Source organism: Pristiophorus japonicus, chromosome 8 (genome assembly GCF_044704955.1).
Source record: "Pristiophorus japonicus isolate sPriJap1 chromosome 8, sPriJap1.hap1, whole genome shotgun sequence".
In the NCBI taxonomy this organism is placed as follows: domain Eukaryota; kingdom Metazoa; phylum Chordata; class Chondrichthyes; family Pristiophoridae; genus Pristiophorus; species Pristiophorus japonicus.
The window spans coordinates 7968304-7992134 of record NC_091984.1 but is presented as its reverse complement, the minus strand read 5'-3'; the positions used below and the strand labels follow the sequence as shown (position 1 = coordinate 7992134).

The 23831-nt window shown below is 46.3% G+C and overlaps 1 protein-coding gene across 1 annotated transcript in view; it reads left to right on the top strand.

The window, feature by feature from the left end:
• Nucleotides 1-22069, top strand: part of LOC139268371 (di-N-acetylchitobiase-like) — a 55578-nt gene extending 33509 nt beyond the window's left edge. The window contains exon 8 of the mRNA XM_070886441.1: nt 21653-22069. Within this exon, the coding sequence (XP_070742542.1) occupies nt 21653-21856 (204 nt within the window). The 3' untranslated portion in view covers nt 21857-22069. The remainder of the gene's footprint in view (nt 1-21652) is intronic.
• Nucleotides 22070-23831: the final 1762 nt, after the last annotated feature.

The window sequence follows — 23831 nt, the reverse complement described above, 5'->3', positions numbered from 1 at the left end:
TCTGCTTTAAATTTCATCTGCCATGTGTGCGCCCATTCCACCAGCTTGTCTATATCCTCTATCCTATCATTGTTCACTATACTTTCAAGTTTTGTTTAATCTGAAAATTTTGAAATTGTGCCCTGTACACCCACATCCAAGGCATTAATGTATATCAAGAAAAGCAGTGGTACGAGAACTGACCCCTGGGGAACACCACTGTATACATTCCTCCAGTCCGAAAAACAACCGTTCACAACTATTCACTGTTTCCTGTCATACAGCCAATTTCGTATCCACTCTGCCAGTGTCCCTTTTATTCTGTGGGCTTCGACTTTGCTGACAAGCCTATTATGTGGCACTATGTCGAATGCTTTTTGGAAATCCATGTACACCACGTCATCCACATTGCACTCATCTACAATCTCTGTTACTTCATCAAAAATCTCGATCAAGTTGGTTAAACATGATTTGCCTTTAACAAATCCATGCTTGCTTTCCTTAATTAATCCATACTTGTCCAAGTGACTGTTAATTTTGTCCCTGATTACTATTTCTAAAAGCTTCCACACTACTGAGGTTAAACTGACCGGCCTATAGTTGCAGGGTTTAACCCTTACACCCTTTATTGAACAAGGATGTAACATTTGCAATTCTCCAGTCCTCTTGTTAAGTATGGAAGAACTCCACAAGACTGAGTACTGTGAGCTAAAAGTGATGTGACCTTAGTCTCTTTAATACAACTCCAGAGTGCCTAAGCAGCATGGCAGACAACCTTTTATACTCCCTTGCGCGAGGTGTGCAGGTGACCCTTGGGCCTCCAACAGTTGCACCCTCTGGTGGCAAGTCTTGCACAGTTACAATGTTTACATACATACCATCACTCCCCCCCAAAGTCTTTGATATAAATTATTTACAAGTTGAGACAATCCGGGGCCCTACACTCTCTGGTTGATCGTCTGAGTTCAAATTCTGACATGGGTGAGCTGGTCGGACCATTGCTGCACTGTGGCGCGGCTGGTCTGACAGGACTGTTGGGAATGGTGGGTTCATCCTCTTCATTGACAGTGAGCTCGATTGCTGGTTGAGTGTGAGTTGGTGGATCGACAATGGTGATGTCCTCTTCAGGTTGTTCCTGGTTGTCGGTGAACCGCAGTTTGGTCTGATCCAAATGCTTTCTGCACGTTTGTCCATTCAATAGTTTGACTAAAAACACTCTATTCCTCTCCTTGGCCAAGACAGTGCCAATGACCCATTTAGGATCATGACCTTAATTAAGGACCAACACCGGGTCGTTAACATCAATGTCACGCGATACAGCCACGCGATCGTGGTACTTGTTTTGCCGGTGACGCCAGGTTTCCACATGATCATTTAGATGCGGGTGGACTAAGGAGAGCCTGGTTTTGAGTGCTCTCTTCATTAACAATTCTGCAGGGGAAGCCCCAGTGAGCGAGTGGGGTCGCCTCCGGTAGCTGAGCAGAACCCATGATAAGCAGGTCTGCAACGAGCCTTCCGTCACGTGTTTCAAACTCTGCTTGATAGTTTGGGTTACCTGTTCCACTAGACCGTTGAATGTGGGCTTAAAGGGGGCAGACCTGACATGCTTGATGCCATTGCGGGTCATAAACTTGAATTCAGAGCTTGTGATACACGGTCAATTGTCACTGATAAGGACGTCGGGCAAACCATGGGTGGCGAACATAGCCCGGAGGCTTTCAATGGTGGCAGTTGATGTGCTGGATGACATGATTACGCATTCAATCCATTTAGAATAAGCATCCACTTCAACTAAAAACATCTTTCCGAGAAAGGGACCAGCAAAATCTACATGGATCCTGGACCATGGTTTGGAGGGCCATGACCACGGACTCAATGGAGCCTCCCTTGGTGCATTGCCCAATTGTGAGCATGTCTTGTACTGGTGTACACATGACTCTAAGTCCGAGTCAATGCCAGGCCACCAAACATGCGACCTGGCTATAGCCATCATCATGACTATGCCTAGGTGGGTATTGTGTAGATCACGTATAAAAATTTCCCTGCCCTTTTTTGGCAAAAACCATGCGATTACCCCATAAGAGACAATCCGACTGGATGGACATTTCATCTTTGCGTCGGTGTAATTTCATCTTGCATTTCCTCGGGAACAGCCGACCAGCTCCTATTAAGGAAGCAACATTTTACAAGTGATAGCACAGGATCCTGGCTGGTCCAGGTCCTGATGTGGCGAGCAGTGATGGGTGATCCCTCGCTCTCAAAAGCATCCATGACCAGAAGCAAGTCTGTGGGCTGCGCCATTTCCACCCCGGTAGTGGGCAATGATAGCCGACTGAGGGCATCAGCACAGTTCTCCGTGCCTGGTCTGTGGCGGATAACATAGTCATAGGCGGACAATGTTAGTGCCCATCTGTGGATGCGGGACAAAGCATTGGTGTTTATACTTTTGCTTTCTGAAAACAGTGAAATGAGCGGTTTGTGGTCGGTTTCAAGCTCAAACCGAAGTCCAAATAGGTATTGGTGCATTTTCTTAATCCTATATACACATGCTAACGCCTCTTTCTCAACCATACTGTAGACTCTTTCTGCCTTAGACAGACTTCTAGGTGCGTATGTAACCAGTTGAAGTTTGCCCGATACATTGGTTTGCTGTAACAGACTGCCGACGCCATAAGAAGATATATTGCAAGCTAGCACTAATCGTTTACACGGTTCATACAGTACAAGTAACCTATTGGAACAAAGTAGGTTTCTGGCCTTCTCAAAGGCTGTCTCTTGAGAGTTACCCCAAACCTAGTTGTCACCCTTACAGAGCAACATGTGCAATGGTTCCAGCAAAGTGCTTAAGCCGGGTAGAAAGTTACCAAATTAGTTGACGAGTCCCAGGAACGAAAGCAGCTCGGTCACATTCTGTGGTCTGGGTGCATTCTTGATGGCCTCTGTCTTTGAGTCCGTGGGTCTGATGCCGTCTGCCGCTTTCTTTCTCCCCAAAAATTCGACCTCTGGCACCAGGAAAACATACTTGGAGCATTTCAGCCTGAGTCCCCCTCTGTCTAGAACCTCTTCCAGGTTGTGCAGGTGTTCGATGGTGTCACGACCAGTGATCAGGATGTCGTCTTGAACCACAGCGGTACATGGAACCGATTTCAGCAGACTCTCCATGTTCCTCTGGAAGATGGCAGCAGCCGAGCGAATCCCAAAAGGGCACCTGTGGTATATAAACAGTACTTTTTGTGTGTTGATGCACGTCAATCTTTTCAAAGATTCAGCCAGCTCCTGTGTCATGTCGGCAGAGGTGAGGTCCAACTTGGTGAACGACTTCCCCCCCTGCTAACGTTGTGAACAGGTCATCCGCCTTGGGTAGCGGGTACTGGTCTTGTAATGAGACTCGTTTGATCGTTACCTTGTAGTCTCCGCAGATTCTGACTGTGCCATCGCTTTTCAACACCGGAACAATTGGACTGGCCCGCTCGTTGTACTCGACTGGCGATATGATTCTCTCTCGTTGAAGTCTGTCCAGTTCGATCTCGACTTTCTCCCTCATCATATATGGAACCGCTCTAGCCTTGTGATGAACGGGCCTTGCATCGGGGACTAGATGGATCTGCACCTTGGCACCTGTGAAGTTGCCGATGCCTGGTTCAAATAGCGAAGGAAACTTGCTCAGCACTTGGGCGCACGAGGCATCATCCACTGACGATAGTGCTTTGACGTCGTCCCAGTTCCATTGAATCTTTCCCAGCCAGCTTCTGCCAAATAGCGTTGGGCCATCGCCGGGTACAATCCACAGTGATAAATCGTGCACAGCTCCATCGTACGATATCTTAACTGCCGCACTGCCAATGACTGGTATGAGCACTTTGATGTAGGTGCACAGCTTTGTCTGAATCGGGCTCAGTTTGGGCCTTTGTGCCTTGTTGCCCCACAGTTTCTCAAAAGCCTTCTGGCTCATAATTGACTGACTCACCCCGTATCCAACTCCATTGATGCTGGTAGACAGTTAAATTTGACTTTCAGCATGATAGGAGGGCTCTTGGTGGTGAAGGTGTGTACCCCGTACACTTCTTCCTCAGATTGAGTTGCCTCCCTTCTTTGTTCTGCGTGATCCGCGCCAGATCGATCATCCTCTGCCCACTCTGCCATGTGGTGAGTCGCAGGACTCCTGCACATTCGCTGGAGGTACCCCATTGTTTCACAGCCTTTGCACACATAGTGCTTGAATCGATATTGATGGGCTCGATGATTAACCCCGCAGCTCCAACATGATGCTAATGGATTGGCATTCACGACCGATGGCGGACTCTGAGTCATCCTCGGTCTTGCAGCTGCAGACATGTAGGCCCTGCCTTATGCAGTTCTGACAGCTAGCGATGTTATTTTATGCACAGAACTTGCCGGTGAGCTTCGATGCTGGGAATATAACTGTCTGGTATTATTACTCATGGATAAGAATGCCTGGGCTATCATGATGGCCTTGCTCAGGTCTAGGGATTCGGCGGACAGCAGCTTGCGAAGAATGACCTCGTGGCCGATGTCAAGCACAAAAAAGTCCCGCAGCATTTCCCCAAAAATCCAGCAAATTTGCAAGTTCCTGCATGGAGTCTCAGGTCGGCGACATAACTCGCCACGTCCTGGCCCTCGGAGCGGTGATGTGTGTAGAAGCGATACCTGGCCCTCGGAGCGGTGATGTGTGTAGAAGCGATACCTGGCCCTCGGAGCGGTGATGCGTGTAGAAGCGATACCTGGCCATTGAGATGCTCTCCTTCGGCTTGAGGTGGTTCTGAACCAGCGTACACAACTCTGTATATGTCTTCTCCACTGGTTTCTCTGGTGCTCGCAGATTCTTGATGAGGTCGTATATTGTGGACCCACACACGGTGAGGAGAATCGTCCTGCGCTTGATCGCTTTATTGCTCCCATTCAGCTCGTTGGCCACGGAGTACTGGTCGAGACGCTCAATGAAGGCTTCCCAATCATCACCCTCTACAGATCTATCTAAAATATCAACGGCAGCCATAACCACATGAAAGTTCATAACCTGTTACTCGTCGCCAATTGTTAGGTATGGAAGAAAGCCATAAGACTGAGTACTTTGAGCTCACACTGATGTAACCTTAGTCTCTTTAATACAACTCCAGAGTGCCTAAGCAGCATGGCAGACAACCTTTTATACTCCCTTGCACGAGGAATGCAGGTGATTCTTGGGCCTCCAACAGTTGCGCCCTCTGGTGGCAAGTCTTACACAGTTACAATGTTGACCTACATAACACCTCTGGCACCTCGTTTGTTTCTAAAGAGGATTGGAAGATTATTACTAGTATCTCCGTGATTTCTTCCTTCACTTCCCTCAGTATCTGAGGCTGCATCCCATCTGGTCCTGGTGACTGAATTACTTTATATACAGGCAGCCTTTCTAGTCCCAATTCTTATCCCATCCAGTATCTCCTCTATCTCTCCCTTTATTGGGATCAATTTTACTCAATTATCTGCATCATTTTTTTGGCGTGCGCCGTTTTTTTTGAGTAAATTCAAATCTGCAAGTTTCCCCAAAGTTTCTGCACTGGCATAATTCACTTAGGTAGGATTTTTTTAGGCTACGTTTTTTTTACCTTATTGGGGGCATTATCTGCCACCCTCAACAATTCTGGCCATTTCAGCAAGTTTGGCCGGCTCCAATTCACTCCAATTTTTCTTAGAATGGCATATGTGACTCTGGAAAAACCTTCTGGGCAGTTAACAAATTCAGCGCAGTGCAACAGATGCAGTTCCACGGCCCGGACAGCAGCAGGAGAGAGGGAGAGAGAGGGATATCATGTTTGTAACCTCACATAACTGTAACCTTTATGTAACAACACTGTACACTGTATACACCTGAGAAATGCACACCTTGACCACAGGGGGTGAACTTGTGGGAGACACTCCTCACCTGGTCAACCAGGTATATAATGGGAGGTCCCACGCAGGGTCATCATTTCTTGGTCCTGTGAATAAAGGTACAAGTCACAGAGTGACATTGTCTCCAATATGTGCCTCCATGTCTAGGTCTCCTTTTTGTCTCTAATCGGCCCCACCCCTTTTTGTTGCTGCCCGTTTAATATTTATATGCCTAAAGAAGACTTTTGCATTACCTTTTATTATAGCTGCCATCCAATTCTTATACTCTCTCTTTCCCCCTCTTATTTTCATTTTCACTTCTCTGAACTTTCTATATTTAGCCTGATTCTTAGATGTATTCTCAAGCCTGACATCGGTTATACGCGCTCTTTTTCTGCTTCTTCTTATTCTCTATCTCATTCGCCACTGCAAGGGGTGGTCCCGGGTGTCAGGTTCACCTCTGACCGACTTGAGTCGTTCGAATCGCTCCCACTCCCTCGGGTTCTCGACTCTGGATTTATTTGGGGGATGTGATAAAGTGCAAAGGACAACTGGTTTGGTGAAAAAGAACTTTGATTTTATTACAGATAAGAAAATACAATGTCAGACTTATAATCACTCGAATAAAGAATAATATATTACACATTCAAAGGGGATTACAGTAAAAATTACCCCTCCCACCTCCCATTACCTAATCCTAGCAAGGTTAGACTCCAGGGCAGGCAGGGACTATGCTTACCAATCCTTTCCGGTCAGTTAGCGGTAGTTCGCGATTTCGGGGTTCATTGAATTCTGTAGGTTCTGCTTGCGGTACCCCGAACATCGGAGAAGACATCTTACTGCGCAATCTTCAGTTGGGTTGAGTCCGCTGATGCGGTAAGGCACGTTTTGGACCTATGGGGTAAGTACCCGGTTTTCTTCATTAGAAATAGGTCCAAAGTCTCTTTAGGTAATGTTTTCACCTGTTGGTAGTCAGGCCTTAGATTGGAGAGTGGAAACTTTCGATTCTTCGGTTTCTTCCTGTTGAAGTTTTGTTTCGAGTTTGGCCGATCGTGGTGGTTTTTCGTTGGTACCGCGTTGGTTGTGGTCGGTTGCTGCCGCGATGGTGATGTTCTTCCTTCCTTCAGGGCTTCAGGACTTCGAGGCTGGAGAAGTTAGTTTACAACTGTCGCGTTGGTTTCTCTCCTTTCTTGATCACAACAGCATGGTCTCGGTTGTATGGGAAAGTGTGTCATACCCTCTGTTAAAACAGGGGGCTAGTTTTTCGATTTGAGCTGTTCTAATCTTTGCGCCAAATGAGTCCAGGATTCTTTTTAAAAATTTGGCGGGCTTGACTTCTCTTTGTAATATTTTGGCGTGCTTGTTAAAAGTTAATATGACTTGGGTGGGTTGCATTTCTAAATCTATTTCCTGATGGAAATATTAGCTTGGTAATCGCAGTGTCCTTCTGTGCTTAGTTTTTCGCATACAGGCTGTAGTGGGCCCTTTGTTCTTATTCATGTTGAAGATGGCTTTTCTCAGTTTGGTTTGATGGCTGGCCATCTCTGACTTATTGTTGTAATGTAAATATCTCTTGTGGAGAAGGGTTTTCGAATGACCATTCCTCCAAACAAGTTAACTTAGTCTCACCACCCAGATAGTTCTTTAGTTCTTTAGGCCCGTCCACAGGCTTGAATTTGTCTTGTAAAAGTCCAAAATTCGATGAAAGTTCGTAGTTTTTCCATAAGCACTTTTGCATTTCAAACTTTCCGGTAGATAGTCCAAATTAAATTTCCTTTCGAATGAGCCCAAACACTAGAGGGGGGGTTCTCGTGAATGTTGCACCCTTCAGTATCCAGGGAGCTCTGGCTCTGGTTGCTCTACATTTCCCCTTAGTGGGAATGTACCTCGACTGTACCCAAACTATTTCCACTTTAAAGGCATCCCACCGTTGCACTGCAGTTTTGCCGACCAATCTTTGATCCAATTTAGCACGGGCCAAATCCATTCTCATCCCACTGCAATTGATCTTCCTGCAATTAAGTATTTTTACTCTAAATTGCTCCCTGTTGTTTACCTTGGCTAATCTAAACCTCATGAAACTATGGGCTAGATTTTCCATTATCTTTGCATGCATACCGCCCACTTAACATCCATTTTAACACTGAAATGAGGTGTAACGCCGATATATCGCCAATTTAGCCCACAAAATGGAAACTGCGGCCCATTTCTTGGTCACTTATCGCCGAGTGTTACTTTCGGCATGTAGGTAACGCCGACAAAAAATAATACCGCCCTTTTTTTGGGCGGAAACATCAGAATGAACGAACCCAAAGCCCATGATATCGCCCAGCGTTATTTTCGGCCCGTAATTTACGTCAAGATTAAATAATACCTGCCGCCCACTTTTTATTTTGTCGTAAACATCACATTTGCCGAAACTAATGCCCAGTATATCCCCAGCGTGACTTTCAGCACCTCGCACACAGATCGCCCACAATCTCACTCGTCGAAAAATCTGCTGTGAAATAGTTGAACTGACCTGAACTAATCACAGTGGTGTGGACACCATTTTGTAAATCGCAGGTTGTTTCATTGAAAGGGCTGCTTCAACTTCGGGGGAGATTGGATGTACTCTGGAGTTCATTTAACATGAGTTCATCTGAGTAGACATCTTATCATACTGTGGACGATTGGATTTTCCGTTTGGTATCTTAGTGGGGACAGTTATTGCTTGTGAGCAATGGGCATTATACTTATTGTTATTGGAATGGGGCCAGCCATTTCTCAGCCTGCCTTGATGACAACGCAGATGCTGCAGAATACAATTGGCACAAGATCTAATCCACAGCATTATGTGCCCAATCTAAGACATGCCAGACTGATGAGGAGGACCAGACCATACACCCCCCGCATTTACAGGGAGAAGCAGTCTTACCTCGACTTATCCGAGAACACCTGCCTTCAGAGACTGTGCTTCCACAAAGTGGTTATCCGTGAGATATGCCAGCTCATCAGGGCAGATCTTCAGCCTGCCAGCACCATCAGGACCGCCCTGTCTGTCGAGGTCAAGCTGACCGCGGCACTGTCGTTCTACACATCGGGTTCCTTTCAGGCCTCCGCTGGCAACATTTGCACTATATCTCAACATGCCACACATTACTGCTTTAGACAGGTCACTGAAGCTCTGTACACATGTAGGATGGACTTTATCAGCTTCCCTATGACCACGGAGGCTCAGCCTGACAGGGGTCTAGGATTCTACCGAATTGCTAACTTCCCCAAGGGGCAGAGAGCAATAGACTGTACGCACATCGCCATACGGGCACCTTTTCAGGACGCAGAGGTTTTTTGCAACCGAAAAGGATTTCAATCCCTGAAGATCCAACTCATTGTCGACCACAACCAGATAATTATGGCAGTGAATGCCAAATTTCTGGGCACATCGATGAGGCTCACATGCTGCGTGAGAGCGCTGTATCTGACATATTTACCAGGCAGCCACAAGGTCAATGCTGGATTTGGTGACTAACGATATGGCCTCACCACCTGGCTGATGACCCCCCACATCGAAGCTGAGAAGCCTCCTCACAGCCTTCTTTCCCACCTAGCTTTGTATCATCAGCAAACTTAGATACATTACATTCGGTCCTTTCATCTCAGTCATCAATATAGATTGTAAAAAGCTGATGCCCCAGCACTGATACTTGCGGCACCCCACTAGCCTGCCAACCTGAAAATGACCTCATTTTTCCTGTTGTGTTTTCTGTCCTTGAAGTCATTGAATGGCGGTGCAGGCTAGAAGGGCCGAATGGCCTACTCCTGCACCTATTTTCGATGTTTCTATGAACCAATCCCGAAGACCTGCAAAAAAGGTAAGTTAACATTTTTATTTTTTAATTCTTTTGCAGCAATTACTTAGTTAATGGTCTGGTAAATGTTTTGTGACTTTTGATTTTTTTGTTTTTTGCAATTTTTTATTTGTGTGTGTTTTCTCCCCTCCCAGGGCCTGTATTTTTAGCATTGATAGGCCTCGGGCTAAAGTTGGTGAGATCGCGGTTTCCACCGTGAATCCTTGTGCAATGCTGTTGTTTAACGACAGGCGTATTTTGTTGTCAAATATATTCCGTTAAAAACGGCAATATTTTTATTCTTATTTCTTCACAAAAATGATGTTATTTATCAAATAACAACAGGCTGTGGAATTTCTAGCCCTTGGTTCCCCACTATTTCTGGTATGATTTTTGTGTCTTCTACTGTGGAAACAGAATATTTGTTTAACGTCTCTGCCATTTCCTTATTCCCCATCATACTTTCTCTTTTCTCAGACTCAATCGACCCACATTTACCTTCACTATAGAAGCTCTTACAATCTGTGTTTAGATTTCTTGATAGAGAGAGAAAATAGAATGATTAAACTATCAATGTTTTGGTAACTCTTTGCTGGTTTCTAAAACTCTCCCTACCCTCAGGCTTAGAACTCTTCTTGGAAACATTAAAGCCTTTACTTTTAATCTAATACTATCCTTATCTTCCTTAGTTGGCCACAGAGGGATTACTTTTCGTGGACTTTTTATTTCTCAAACATTTATATGCATTGATAATAATCAAATACTTTTTCAAAATTTGCCATTGCTTAACTACGATCATACTGTTCAATTTCATTTCCAAATCTATCTTAGCCCACTCAGCCCACCTACCTATGTCATTGGCAGACTTAAGTACTTCACTTTTGAACTCAATGCCAAATTCTATCAAATTATGATCACTCTTCTCTGGAGGATTCCTTACTATGAGATGTATGGGTTCTCCCTCGAAGTCACACTCCATCCGGACTTGAAAAAATATTGCTGTTCCCTCATCATCGCTGGGTCAAAATCATGGAACTCCCTCCCTAACAGCATTGTGTTAGTACCTTCATCTTATGGACTTGCAGCGGTTTAAGAAGTTGTCTCACCAGCACCTTCTCATGGGCAATAAGTGCTGGCTGTGCCAGTGATGGTCACATCCCGAGAATGAATCATTAAAAAAAAATTAAACATGACAAGATCTAAAATAGCCGCTTTGCTGGTTGGTTCCACAGACCCCAGCTTCTGTAGAACAACATTGTTCGAGCAAACTGTCTAGAATGCATTCCATGAACTCGTCCTCCAAACTACTTTTGCCAATTTGATTTGTCCATATGGAAATTAACCCAATAGTTTTGACTAATTAAAGATGATCTTCCAGTGTCAGTAGAATCATAGGGTGATACAGCACAGGAAGGAGGTCATTCAACCCATCATGCCACTGCTGGCTCATTTACAGAACTACACAAATAGTCCCCCTCCCCTGCTCTTTTCCCATAGCCCTGTCATTTTTTTTGCTTCAACAATTTATCCAATTCTGTCTGAAAGCTACAATTGAATCTGCTTGCACCATCTTTTCAAGCTGTGCCTTTCAGATCACAACAAGTTACTTTGTGAAGAATCTTTTCCTCTAGTTCTTTTGCTCATCACCTTAAATCTGTGTGCACTGGTTACTGACTTCTCTGCCACTGGCAACAGTCTTTCACATGTATACTCTATGAAAACCATTCATGATTCTGAACACTTCTATCAAATCTCCTTTTAATCTTCTCTATTCTAAGGAGATCAACCCAACATCTCTAGTCTCTCCATAGAAATAAAAGGGGCAAATTTGTCCTGTTTCCCGATTGGGGGCAGTAACATTCCGGGGCCGGGACTTTTAGCGCCCGGTATGGAAGTCCCGCCTCCGTCATGGAATTGCCCGAAGAAGTCCCTCATTGAAAGGAAGCCGGATGCAATCTCCCGTGCTCCACTTTCTTTGCTGGCGGTAACCGGGGCGCTACTGGGGCGGGAGTCAAGCGCTACACGGATGCTCCATAATGGCCAGCATCCTGGCACAATGGCAGTCCGGACCAAGCTAGGGCAGCCATCATCGAGAGAATCCGAGAGTCGGCTGACATAAAGAGATGGCCCAGGGCACTGGCGCCCTCCCCTTTAAGCACCGCCCTGAGAGCGGATGTTGGCCAGCTTCGCAACCCACGAAGTTGGCATTGACACTTGCTTGCTCCGGCCTCGCGGCCTGCATGGCAGTTTCCCATGTGGGGTGCTAATGGGTCGGCCTGGGGCGGTATAGGTCGCCACGCAACATAATGATGTCATCGCCGCTTGTGTAGCACCCTGGGGTGCTAACCATGAGGCACAGCACAGCCATGGTCGTGCCCACCTCCCTGGACAAAAACTGTCTTGCTCCCCGTTGGTGCTGCTCTGGAGGCATTAACGGGGCCATAAAAAAGGGCAATTTCACCCCCAATATCTCTCATTCCTGGTACCATTATAACCAATCTCTTTTGCACCCGCTTTAAGGCCTTGACATTCTTTTTGAAGTGTGTTATCCAGAATTGAAGACAATACTCCCAATAGACCCAACAAATGTTTTGTAAAGGTTTGGCAAAAATGGTTTAGTACGCTATGCTTCCATTAATAAAGCAAATGGAAGTCTGTTACTATCGTTCTCATGGTTGACTACATTTCTAAGTTTTGCTGGAAAGTATAAAATAAAGTGTTTTCTGGTTTTAGCACAGACATAGGCCATTCAGCCTGCTGAGCCCGTGCCGGCTCTCTGCAAGAGTACTCCAGCTAGTCCCACGCTCGCGCCCTTTCCCCGTAGCCCTGCAATTTTTTTTGCCTTTCGGTACTTATCCAATTCCCTTTTGAAAGCCAAGATTGTGTCTGGCTCCACCAACCGTTCAGGCAGTGCTTTCCAGATCCTAACCACTCCCGGCGTAAAATAAGTTTTTCCTCATGTTGACTTAAGTTCTTTTGCCAATCACCATAAAACTGTGACATCTGTTTCACGATCCTTCCACCAATGGGAACAGTTTCTCTCGATCTACTCTGTCTTGATCCCTCATTATTTTGAACAGCTCGATCTAATCTCCTCTCAACCTTCTCTGCTCCAAGAAATGCAACACCAGCTTCTCTCATCCATCCATGTAACTGAAGTCCCTCATCCCTGAACCATTCTTGTAAATCTTTTGTGCACCCTCTCTAAAGCCCTCAGAACTCTCCCAATGTGCAGTGCCCAGAATTGGACACAATATTCCAGGTGATGCCTAAACAGTGTTTGATAAAGGTTCATCATAAATTCCTTGCTTTTGTACTCATTGTCTCTATTTATCAAGCCCAGGATCCCGTCTGCTTTTTTAACGGCTTTTTCCATCTGCCCTGCCACCTTCACCGATTTGTGCACATATACCCCCAGGTCTTTCTGTTCATACACCCCTTTTAGTTTTTTACCCTTTAGTGTATATTACCTTTCCTCCTTCTTCCTACCAAAATGTTTCACTTCAAAGTGTTCTGCGTTAAATTTCACCTGCCACGTGTCCGCACATTTCACCAGCCTGTTTATGTCTTTTTGAAGTCTATCACTATCCTCCTCACTGTTCACTACACTTCCAAGTTTTTTGTCATCTGCAAATTTTGAAATTGTGCCTTGTACACCCAAGTCCAAGTCATCAATATACATCAAGAAAAGTAGTGGTCCTAGTATCGACCCCTGGGGACACCACAGTATACCTACCTCCAGTCTGAAAAACAACCGTTCACCACTACTCTCTGTTTCCTGTCTCTTAGCCAATTTTGTATCCATACTGCTACTGTCCCTTTTATTCTGTGGGCTTCAACTTTGCTGGCAAGCCTATTATGTGACACTTTATCAAACGCCTTTTTTGGAAGTCCATGCACACCACATCAACTGCATTGCCTTCATAAACCCTCCCTGTTATCTTATCAATAAACTCGATCAAGTTAGTTAAACACGATTTGTCTTTAACAAATCTGTGCTGCCTTTCCTTAATTAATCCATGCGTGTCCAAGTGACTGTTAATTTTGTCCCAGATTGTCATTTCTAAAAGCTTCCCCAGTACCGAGGTTAAGCTGACTGGCCGACAGTTGCTGGATTTATCCTTGCACACTTTTTTGAACAAGGGTGTAACATTTGAAATTCTCCAATCCTCTGGCACCACTCCTGCATCTAAGGAGAATTAAAAGATTATGGCCAGTACCTGTGCGATTCCATCCTTAACTTCCCTCAACATCTCACGATGCATCCCATTCAGTCCTGGTGATTAATCTGCTTTAAGTACAGCCAGCCTTACTGGTAGTACCTCTTGTTAATCAATTTTTATCCCATCCAGTATCCCCACTGTTATATATGTCCACTTGTATTTACTCTGCACAGCCACCAGAGGGCTCATCCCTTGGAGTTCCAAGTGATACCATAATCCCTTGAAAGCACAGGTATTTAAGGAAACTTCACAGGTTGGAGAGGCACTCTGGAGACCTGCACTAAAAGACTAAGGCCACACTTTACTTTGAGCTCAGTGTTCAGTCTGACTCTTTCTCCATATACAACTGGCGACGAGATGCAGATAGTGAACCCAAAGATGCAGAGAACAGTGGGCATCCTGGAGAAATTTTCGGAGAGAGATGATTGGGAAATTTTTGTGGAGTGACTCGACCAATACTTCGTGGCCAACGAGCTAAATGGGGAAGAGAGCACTGCCAAACAAAGGGCATTCCTCCTCACCGTCTGTGGGGCACCAACGTATGGCCTCATGAAGAATCTGCTCACTGCAGCGAAACCCACCGAGAAATCGTATGACGATTTGTGCACACTGGTCCGAGAGCATTTGAATCCGAAGGAAAGCGTTTTGATGGCGAGGTACCGGTTCTACACCTACAAAAGGTCTGAAGGCCAGGAAGTGGCGAGTTATGTCACCGAGCTAAGACACCTTGCAGGACAATGCGAATTTGAAGGACATTTGGAGCACATGCTCAGAGACTTTATCGTACTTGGCATTGGCCACGAAACCATACTTCACAAATGTTTGACTGCAGAGACCCCAACCTTGAGTAAGGCCATAGCGATAGCCCAGGCATTCATTGCTACCAGTGACAATACGAAGCAAATCTCTCAGCACGAAAATGCTGCGACAAGTACTGTGAACAAAATGATGTTGTTTTTGAATCGTAACGTACAGGGCAGGTCACACATACCTGCAGCTGCACGTCAGCAGTTGACTCAGAGTCCACCATCAATGGTGATGAATGCAAGGCCATTAACACCTTGTTGGCGCTGTGCGGGTGATCATCGTTTCCATTCATACCGATTCAAAGAGTACATTTGCAAAGGCTGTGGAACAATGGGACACCTCCAACGAGTGTGCAGGCGAGCTGCAAAGCCTGTTAAACCTGCAAACCACCACGTTGCAGAGGAAGACAGATCCATGGAGGATCACGACGAACCAGAGCCTCAGATAGAGCAGGCAGAGGTACTTGGGGTGCACACATTCACCACGAATTGTCCCCCGATAATGCTGAATGTTGAACTAAATGGACTCCCATTGTCAATGGAGCTGGATATGGGTGCGAGCCAGTCCATCATGGGAAAAAAGACTTTCGAAAGGTTGTGGTGCAACAGACCACAAGTTCCAGTTCACACGAAACTAAGAACTTACACAAAAGAACAGATTCCTGTAATTGGCAGTGCTACCGTAAAGGTCTCCTACGATGGATCGGTGCACAAGCTACCACTCTGGGTGGTACTGGGCGATGGTCCCACGCTGCTCAGCAGGAGCTGGCTGGGAAAGATACGCTGGAACTGGGACGATGTCCGTGTGCTATTGCTCGCTGACGACACTTCGTGTGCCCAGGTCTTAAACAAATTTCCTTCGCTGTTCGAACCAGGCATCGGGAAATTGCGAGGAGCAAAAGTGCAGATCCACCTAATTCCGGGGGTACGACCCATCCATCACAAGGCAAGAGCAGTACCATACATGATGAGAGAAAAGGTAGAGATCGAGCAAGATCGGCTGCAATGAGAGGGCATCATTTCACCAATTGAGTTCAGCGAGTGGGACAGTCCTATTGTCCCAGTCCTCAAGGGAGGCGGCACCATCAGAATCTGTGGCGATTACAAAGTAACTATCAATCATTTCTCCCTGCAGGATCAATACCCACTACCAAAGACCAACGACCTCTTTGCAATGCTGGTGGGAGGAAAGACGTTCACGAAGCTGGATCTGACTTCAAGCTACATGACGCAGGAACTGGAGGAATCATCGAAGGCTCTCACCTGCATCAACACACACAAGGGTCTTTTTGTTTACAACTGATGCCTGTTTGGAATCCGATCAGCGGCGGCGATATTCCAGAGAAACATGGAAAGTTTACTGAAGTCGGTCCCGCACACCGTGGTCTTCCAGGACGACATCTTGGTCACTGGTCAGAACACAGTCGAGCACCTGCAGCACCTGGAGGAGATTCTTAGGGGCTCAGATTAAAATGCTCGAAGTGCGTTTTCCTGGCGCCTGAAGTGGAGTTCCTGGGAAGGAGGATTGCGGCGGACGGCATCAGGCCCACCAACGCGAAAACGGAGGCAATCGAGAACGCACCGAAGCCACACAACGTGACGGAGCTGTGGTCGTTTCTGGGACTCTTGAACTACTTTGGTAACTTCTTACTGGCTTACTGCTAGAACCATTACATGTCTTACTATGAAAAGGGGGCGAATGGGTTTGGGGCAAAAGCCAAGAAAATGCCTTTGTAAAAGCGAGAAAATTGTTACGCTCAAACAAATCATTAGCTTGTTGCAATATACACCCGACGCCATATTAACACGCATCACATGGTCCCAGCATGTGATGCGTGTTCTTTGGCGTCGGGTGTGTATTGCAACAAGCTAATGATTTTGGGAAACTGCAACCAGTTGCTTATGCATCCAAGAGTCTGTCTAAGGCTGAGAGAGCCTACAGCATGATTGAAAAAGAAGCGTTAGCGTGTGTCTATGGAGTAAAGAAAATGCATCAATACCTGTTTGGGCTAAAGTTTGATTTGGAAACTGACCATAAGCCACTCATATTCCTGTTTTGCGAGAGTAAAGGGATTAATACCAACGCATCGGCCCGCATCCAGAGATGAGCGCTCACATTGTCCGCATACAACTACGCCACCCGCCACAGGCCAGGCACAAAAAACTGCGCCGATGCTCTCAGTAGGCTGCGATTGCCCACCACGGGGGTGGAAATGGCGCAGCCCACAGATCTAGCCATGGTTATGGCAGCATTTGAGAGTGAGCAATCACCCGTCACTGCCCAGCAAGTCAAAACCTGGACAAGGCAGGACTCCTTGTATCTCTAGTCAAAAGCTGTGTGCTTCATGGGAGCTGGTCCAGTGTCCCAGTGGAAATGCAGGAAGAGATAAAGCCGTTCCAGTGGCGCAAAGATGAAATGTCTATACAGGTAGAGACTGCCTTCTGTGGGGCAATCGAGTAGTGGTCCCCAAGAAGGGCAGAGACACCTTCATCAATGACCTCCACAGTACCCACCCAGGCATCGTACTGAAGAAAGCGATAGCCAAATCCCACGTGTGGTGGCCCGGTATCGATGCGGACTTGGAGTCCTGCCTTCACAGATGTAATACATGTTCGCAGTTAAGCAATGTACCCAGGGAGGTGCCGCTATGTTTATGGTCAACATACCAGGCAGCCCAGCAAGGCCAGCTGCACAGCAGCCCAGCGAGGGCCCAATAAATGATTCAACAACACCAGCTTTCACAACGAGACGATCAACCAGGGCAAGAAGGGCCCCAGATCGACTCACATTGTAAATAGTTACATTATTGATTTTGGTGGGGAGTGTTGTTATATATGTGGACTTGTATTTACTCTGTACACCCACCAGAGGGCTCATTCCCGGAGTCCCAAGGGATCCCATAATCCCTTGGGAGCACAGGTATTTATCGAGGCTTCACAGGTTGGAGAGGCACTCTGGAGACCTGCAATAAAAGACTAAGGTCACACTTCACTTTGAGCTCAGAGTGTTCAGTTTGACTCTTTCTCCATACACAACACCCACTACCTCCTCTTTCACTATGAATTGAGCAGCATCTTGTTCCTTGGTGAAGATAGATGCAAAGTACTTATTTAGTCCCTCAGCCATACCCTCAGCCTCCATTCGTAAGTTTCCTTTTTTGTCCCACCCCTCCTCTTACCCGTATAATACCTGGATGCCTATAGAAGACTTTTGAATTCCCTTTTATGAGGGCCATTGGTGGCATTCAACTGCCTAGGCCCTCAGCTCTTCAATTCCCCTCCTAAACTTCTCGACCTCTTCGACTTCAAGACCCTCCTTAAAACCCACTTCTTTGGCCAAGCATGTGGTCACCTGTCCTAATATCTCCCGATGTGCCTCTGTGTCAGACTTTATTTGATAACACTCCTGTGAAACACCTTAGGATGCTCTACTACATTAAAAGGTGCTATATAAATGTTGTTGTTCTTGTTGTAATAGATGTTAAGAATGGAATTCATTTGTACTTGATCGTGTCGATTTAAATCATCTCAAAGTGCGTCACGCAATAAGTTTCTTTGAAGTGCTGTAACATAGTTATGTAATTGGCTTGAAATCATGCTGTGGAGTGTTAGCGGATAAACACACAATTCAATCAAATGATCAGCCTTGCGCTATTTTAACGGCATCATTCACCTATGCATCAATTGTACCGTATTCCATGGTGTCATTTCAAACATAGAAAACATAGAAACATAGAAAATAGGTGCAGGAGCAGGCCATTCAGCCCTTCTAGCCTGCACCGCCATTCAATGAGTTCATGGCTGAACATGAAACTTCAGTACCCCCTTCCTGCTTTCTCGCCATAACCCTTGATCCCCCGAGTAGTAAGGACTTCATCTAACTCCCTTTTGAATATATTTAGTGAATTGGCCTCAACTACTTTCTGTGGTAGAGAATTCCACAGGTTCACCACTCTCTGGGTGAAGAAGTTTCTCCTCATCTCGGTCCTAAATGGCTTACCCCTTATCCTCAGACTGTGACCCCTGGTTCTGGACTTCCCCAACATTGGGAACATTCTTTCTGCATCTAACCTTTCTAAACCCGTCAGAATTTTAAACGTTTCTATGAGGTCCCCTCTCATTCTTCTGAACTCCAGTGAATACAAGCCCAATTGATCCAATCTTTCTTGATAGGTCAGTCCCGCCATCCCGGGAATCAGTCTGGTGAACCTTCGCTGCACTCCCTCAATAGCAAGAATGTCCTTCCTCAAGTTAGGAGACCAAAACTGTACACAATACTCCAGGTGTGGCCTCACCAAGGCCCTGTACAACTGTAGCAACACCTCCCTGCCCCTGTATTCAAATCCCCTCGCTATGAAGGCCAACATGCCATTTGCTTTCTTAACCGCCTGCTGTACCTGCATGCCAACCTTCAATGACTGATGTACCATGACACCCAGGTCTCGTTGCACCTTCCCTTTTCCTAATCTGTCACCATTCAGATAATAGTCTGTCTCTCTGTTTTTACCACCAAAGTGGATAACCTCACATTTATCCACATTATACTTCATCTGCCATGCATTTGCCCACTCACCTAACCTATCCAAGTCACTCTGCAGCCTAATAGCATCCTCCTCGCAGCTCACACTGCCACCCAACTTAGTATCATCCGCAAATTTGGAGATACTGCATTTAATCCCCTCGTCTAAATCATTAATGTACAATGTAAACAGCTGAGGCCCCAGCACAGAACCTTGCGGCACTCCACTAGTCACTGCCTGCCATTCTGAAAAGTACCCGTTTACTCCTACTCTTTGCTTCCTGTCTGACAACCAGTTCTCAATCCACGTCAGCACACTACCCCCAATCCCATGTGCTTTAACTTTGCACATTAATCTCTTGTGTGGGACCTTGTCGAAAGCCTTCTGAAAGTCCAAATATACCACATCAACTGGTTCTCCTTTGTCCACTTTACTGGAAACATCCTCAAAAAATTCCAGAAGATTTGTCAAGCATGATTTCCCTTTCACAAATCCATGCTGACTTGGACCTATCATGTCACCATTTTCCAGATGCACTGCTATGACATCCTTAATAATTGATTCCATCATTTTACCCACTACTGAGGTCAGGCTGACCGGTCTATAATTCCCTGTTTTCTCTCTCCCTCCTTTTTTAAAAAGTGGGGTTACATTGGCTACCCTCCACTCCATAGGAACTGATCCAGAGTCAATGGAATGTTGGAAAATGACTGTCAATGACTGTCAATGCATCCGCTATTTCCAAGGCCACCTCCTTAAGTACTCTAGGATGCAGGCCATCAAGATCAGTACTTGCATTGACTTTGGCAACTTTCGTATCATTGGGCCCAAGTTTCGGGCCGTGCCTAAAACAGCGCAGCCCGGACCTGGAGTCCTGTTTTTCGCGCCACAAAGTGCGCCTAAAAAAATCTTACCTATTCTCCGGCTCCCTGCAGGCCCTCTGGAGCTGGGTGCGGTCCAGCATGTGCTGTGGGGGCAGAGCCAGGTCCCTGTGCTGAAAACAGTGCCGGGACCTCTGCATATGCGCGCTACAGTGGGCGCACATGTGCAGTAGCTCCAGGTGCCCAAAACTGTGGGAGGGGCCCGAAGCACGCAGCCCCGAGCCCTGGCCGAATGGCCTCACTGGGGCTGCGTGGATAAGGCTCCTCCCACCTGACTGGACCCGACCCGACCCTCGCTCTCTCTCCCCCGCTCACCCCCCCGCCCCCCCAGCGACCCGATCTCCGCGACTCTTCCCCCCCCACCCCCCTCCGTGACTCCCCCCCCCTCGGACCTCCGCGACTCTCCCCCCACCCCCACCCCCCACCGGACCTCCGCGACCCCACCCCGAGACCCGACGCCACCTACCTGTAAATCCAGCCCGAAGTCTTGGGCCCGGCCGTTCAGCCTCCTTCCCTCCCTTCCTTCTTCCCTCCCTCCCTCCCTCCTTCCTTCCCTTCCTCCTTCTATCCTTCCCTCCCTCCCTCTCTCCTTCCCTCCCTCCCTCTCTCCTTCCCTCCCTCCCTCTCTCCTTCCCTCCCTCCCTCTCTCCTTCCCTCCCTCCCTCTCTCCTTCCCTCCCTCCCTCTCTCCTTCCCTCCCTCTCTCCTTCCCTCCCTCCTTCCCTCCCTCCTCTCTCCTTCCCTCCCTCCTTCCCTCCCTCTTCCCTCCCTCCTCGCTCCTTCCCTCCCTCCTTCCCTCCCTCCTCTCTCCTTCCCTCCCTCCATCCTTTCTCCTTCCCTCCCTCCATCCTTTCTCCTTCCCTCCCTCCCTCCTCTCTCCTTCCCTCCCTCCATCCTCTCTCCTTCCCTCCCTCCATCCTTTCTCCTTCCCCTCCTCCCTCCTTTCTCCTTCCCTCCCTCCCTCCTCCCTCCTCTCTCCCTTCTCCCCCTCTCCCCCCCCTTCCCCCCCTCTCCCCCCCTTCTCCTCCTCTTCTCCTCCTCCCACCCCCCTACCCACCTTCTCCTCGCCCACCCCTCCTCCTCCTTCCCCACCCCACTTATCCCCCTCCCCTCGCTGTCAGTTCTCACTGACTAGAACTGGAGCAAACTAAATGCCGAGAATTTAAATGTCTAAGATACTCAATTCTAAAATACAGGAGCAACTCAGGCCGAAACTTGGCCCCATTAAATAATAAAAAAGTTGAAATGTATTCATTTTGAAGTTCTGTGATCTCAATGAAGAATCAGTAGCCAGACTTATTCAAAAATTAGTTTCTATTAGTTTGCAGTGATTTTCATAATCCATTTCAACGAAGTTTTGAAAAAATCCACCTTTTCACCTTTCTTTAGCTCAGCCGACCTAACCTCACCTTTTAATGTAAGTACAAGTTTAATGTATTGTGCATATTGCTGCTGAAGATGTTCAGCACTGTGTCTGGAACTGTGCACTGAGTCAAACCTTGCTCCTATTTGTGTAACTCTCTTTGTTTTTTTATGGCAGGTCAATATTACATACCATGAGGTCTGGTTTGACGATCCAGAGAGTTTTTCAATAAAGGCATTTATCTTGAGGAAATTAAAACTCCGTGGCATTGGCATGTGGAATGCAAATTACCTAAATTATAGTGCTGTTCCTATAGCAGCGATGCAAACTGAAGACATGTGGAATGCAATGTGCCCTTTCAGAGGAAAATGGCGAGCTTGAACCATTTAATCTTTTCATAATGTGATCATTTACATTGCAAGTAAACTCAACCAAAAGTGAGCTAGCTTCCAAATTTGAAATTACTCCAATATAGATGTAGGGAACAGCTTTAACCTTTTATCTAATCAGCAGATTTCTATTCAATGAAAAGCAAATGTACTAATGCAATTTGCACTACACGATCTGGTTACTTCAGCACCTTAAATCATTTGTACAAGATGCAACAAAGCTATATTAACGATCATAATGTTTAATGATAGCGCAGGCTGTAACTTCTTGCTAAATACTTGCAATTCAGCTTTCCCATTGGTGATAATCCATTCTCACATGCACATGTGTGCTATCCATTTTATGCACATTGTAATTTTTGATGGGCTTTTTGATGATTTTCCTTTTCCTTAGGTTATCATTTTGAACCAAGATAACATTTTAATTGTCATTTTCCTCCTTTAATGGGTGTGAATGGCCAGCAAATCGTGTTGTGGCCAGCAAATAGGGTCCAGTATACTGCTACTGTGTTATTTTGAATTGTAATATACAGTGGTTAGAGCATAGAAGGTGGCCATTCGGCCCATCGAGCCCGTGCTGGCTCTCTGCAAAAGCCCATTAATTACTCCCACTCCACCACCCTTTCCCCGTAGCTCTGCAATTTTTTTCCCTTCAGGTACTTATCCAGTTCCCTTTTCAAAGTCACTGTTGAATCTGCCTCCACCACCTAAGGCAGTGCATTCCAGATTCTAACCACTTGCTGCATAAAAATGTTTCTCCTCATGTCACCTTTGGTTCTTTTAACAATTACCTTAAATCTATGTCCTCTGATTCTTGACCCTTCCACCAATGGGAACAGTTTTTCTCTATCTACTCTGTCTAGACCCCTCATGATGTTTAAAACCTCAATCAAATCTCCTCAACCATCTCAGTTCTAAGGAGAACAACCTCAGCTTCTCCAACCCAGCCATGCAACTGAAGTCCCTCAACCCTGGAAGCATTCTTTTAAATCTTTGCTGCACCCACTCTTAGGGCTTCACATCCCTCCTACAGTGCAACACTCAGAATTGGACACAAATATTGCATGCAGCCAACAGCCTCATATATAGTCATACATTTCAGCTAATGTCCCTGACTCCTCCATTGCTATCCCTGGATATGTTCTATCCCACCGGCAGCACAGACTCACCAGAAGTGGTGGCACAGTGGTATACAGTCGGGAGGGATGCCCCTGAGAGTCATAGAAACATAGAAACATAGAAAATAGGTGCACGAGCAGGCCATTCGGCCCTTCGAGCCTGCACCGTCATTCAATATGATCATGGCTGAACATGCAACTTCAGTACCCCACTCCCGCCTTGTGTTACGCTCCTCCCCCGTTACAGCCCCTTGAATATCCACTGTTGGGATATTGTTAGTGACCTCTACTGTGCAGACTGATACAAAATATTTGTTCAGAGTTTCTGCCATCTCCACGTTCCCCATTATTAATTCCCCGTTGTCGTCCTCTAATGGACCAACATTTACTTTAGCCACTCTTTTCCTTTTTATATACCTATAGAAACTCTTGCAGTCTGTTTTTATATTTCATTCTAGTTTACTTTCATAGTCTATTTTCCCTTTCTTAATCATTTTTTCAGTCATTCTTTGCTGGCTTTTAAAATCTTCCCAATCTTCTGTCCTCCCAGTAGTTTTGGCCACTTTGTATGCCCTTGTTTTAAATTGATTACCATCCATTATTTCTTTAGTTAGCCACGGATGGCTATCTTTTCTTTTACACTCTTTTCTCCTCACTGGAATATATTTTTCTTGGGAGTTGTGAAATATCTCCTTAAATGTATGCCACTGTTCATCAACCGTCCTACACTTTAATCTATTTTCCCAGTCCACTTAAGCCAACTCTGCCTTCATAATCTTCTTTATTTAAGCTTGGTACACTGGAAGAAGCACTGAGGGACGCAAGGGCACAGAATATACTGTGGGTGGG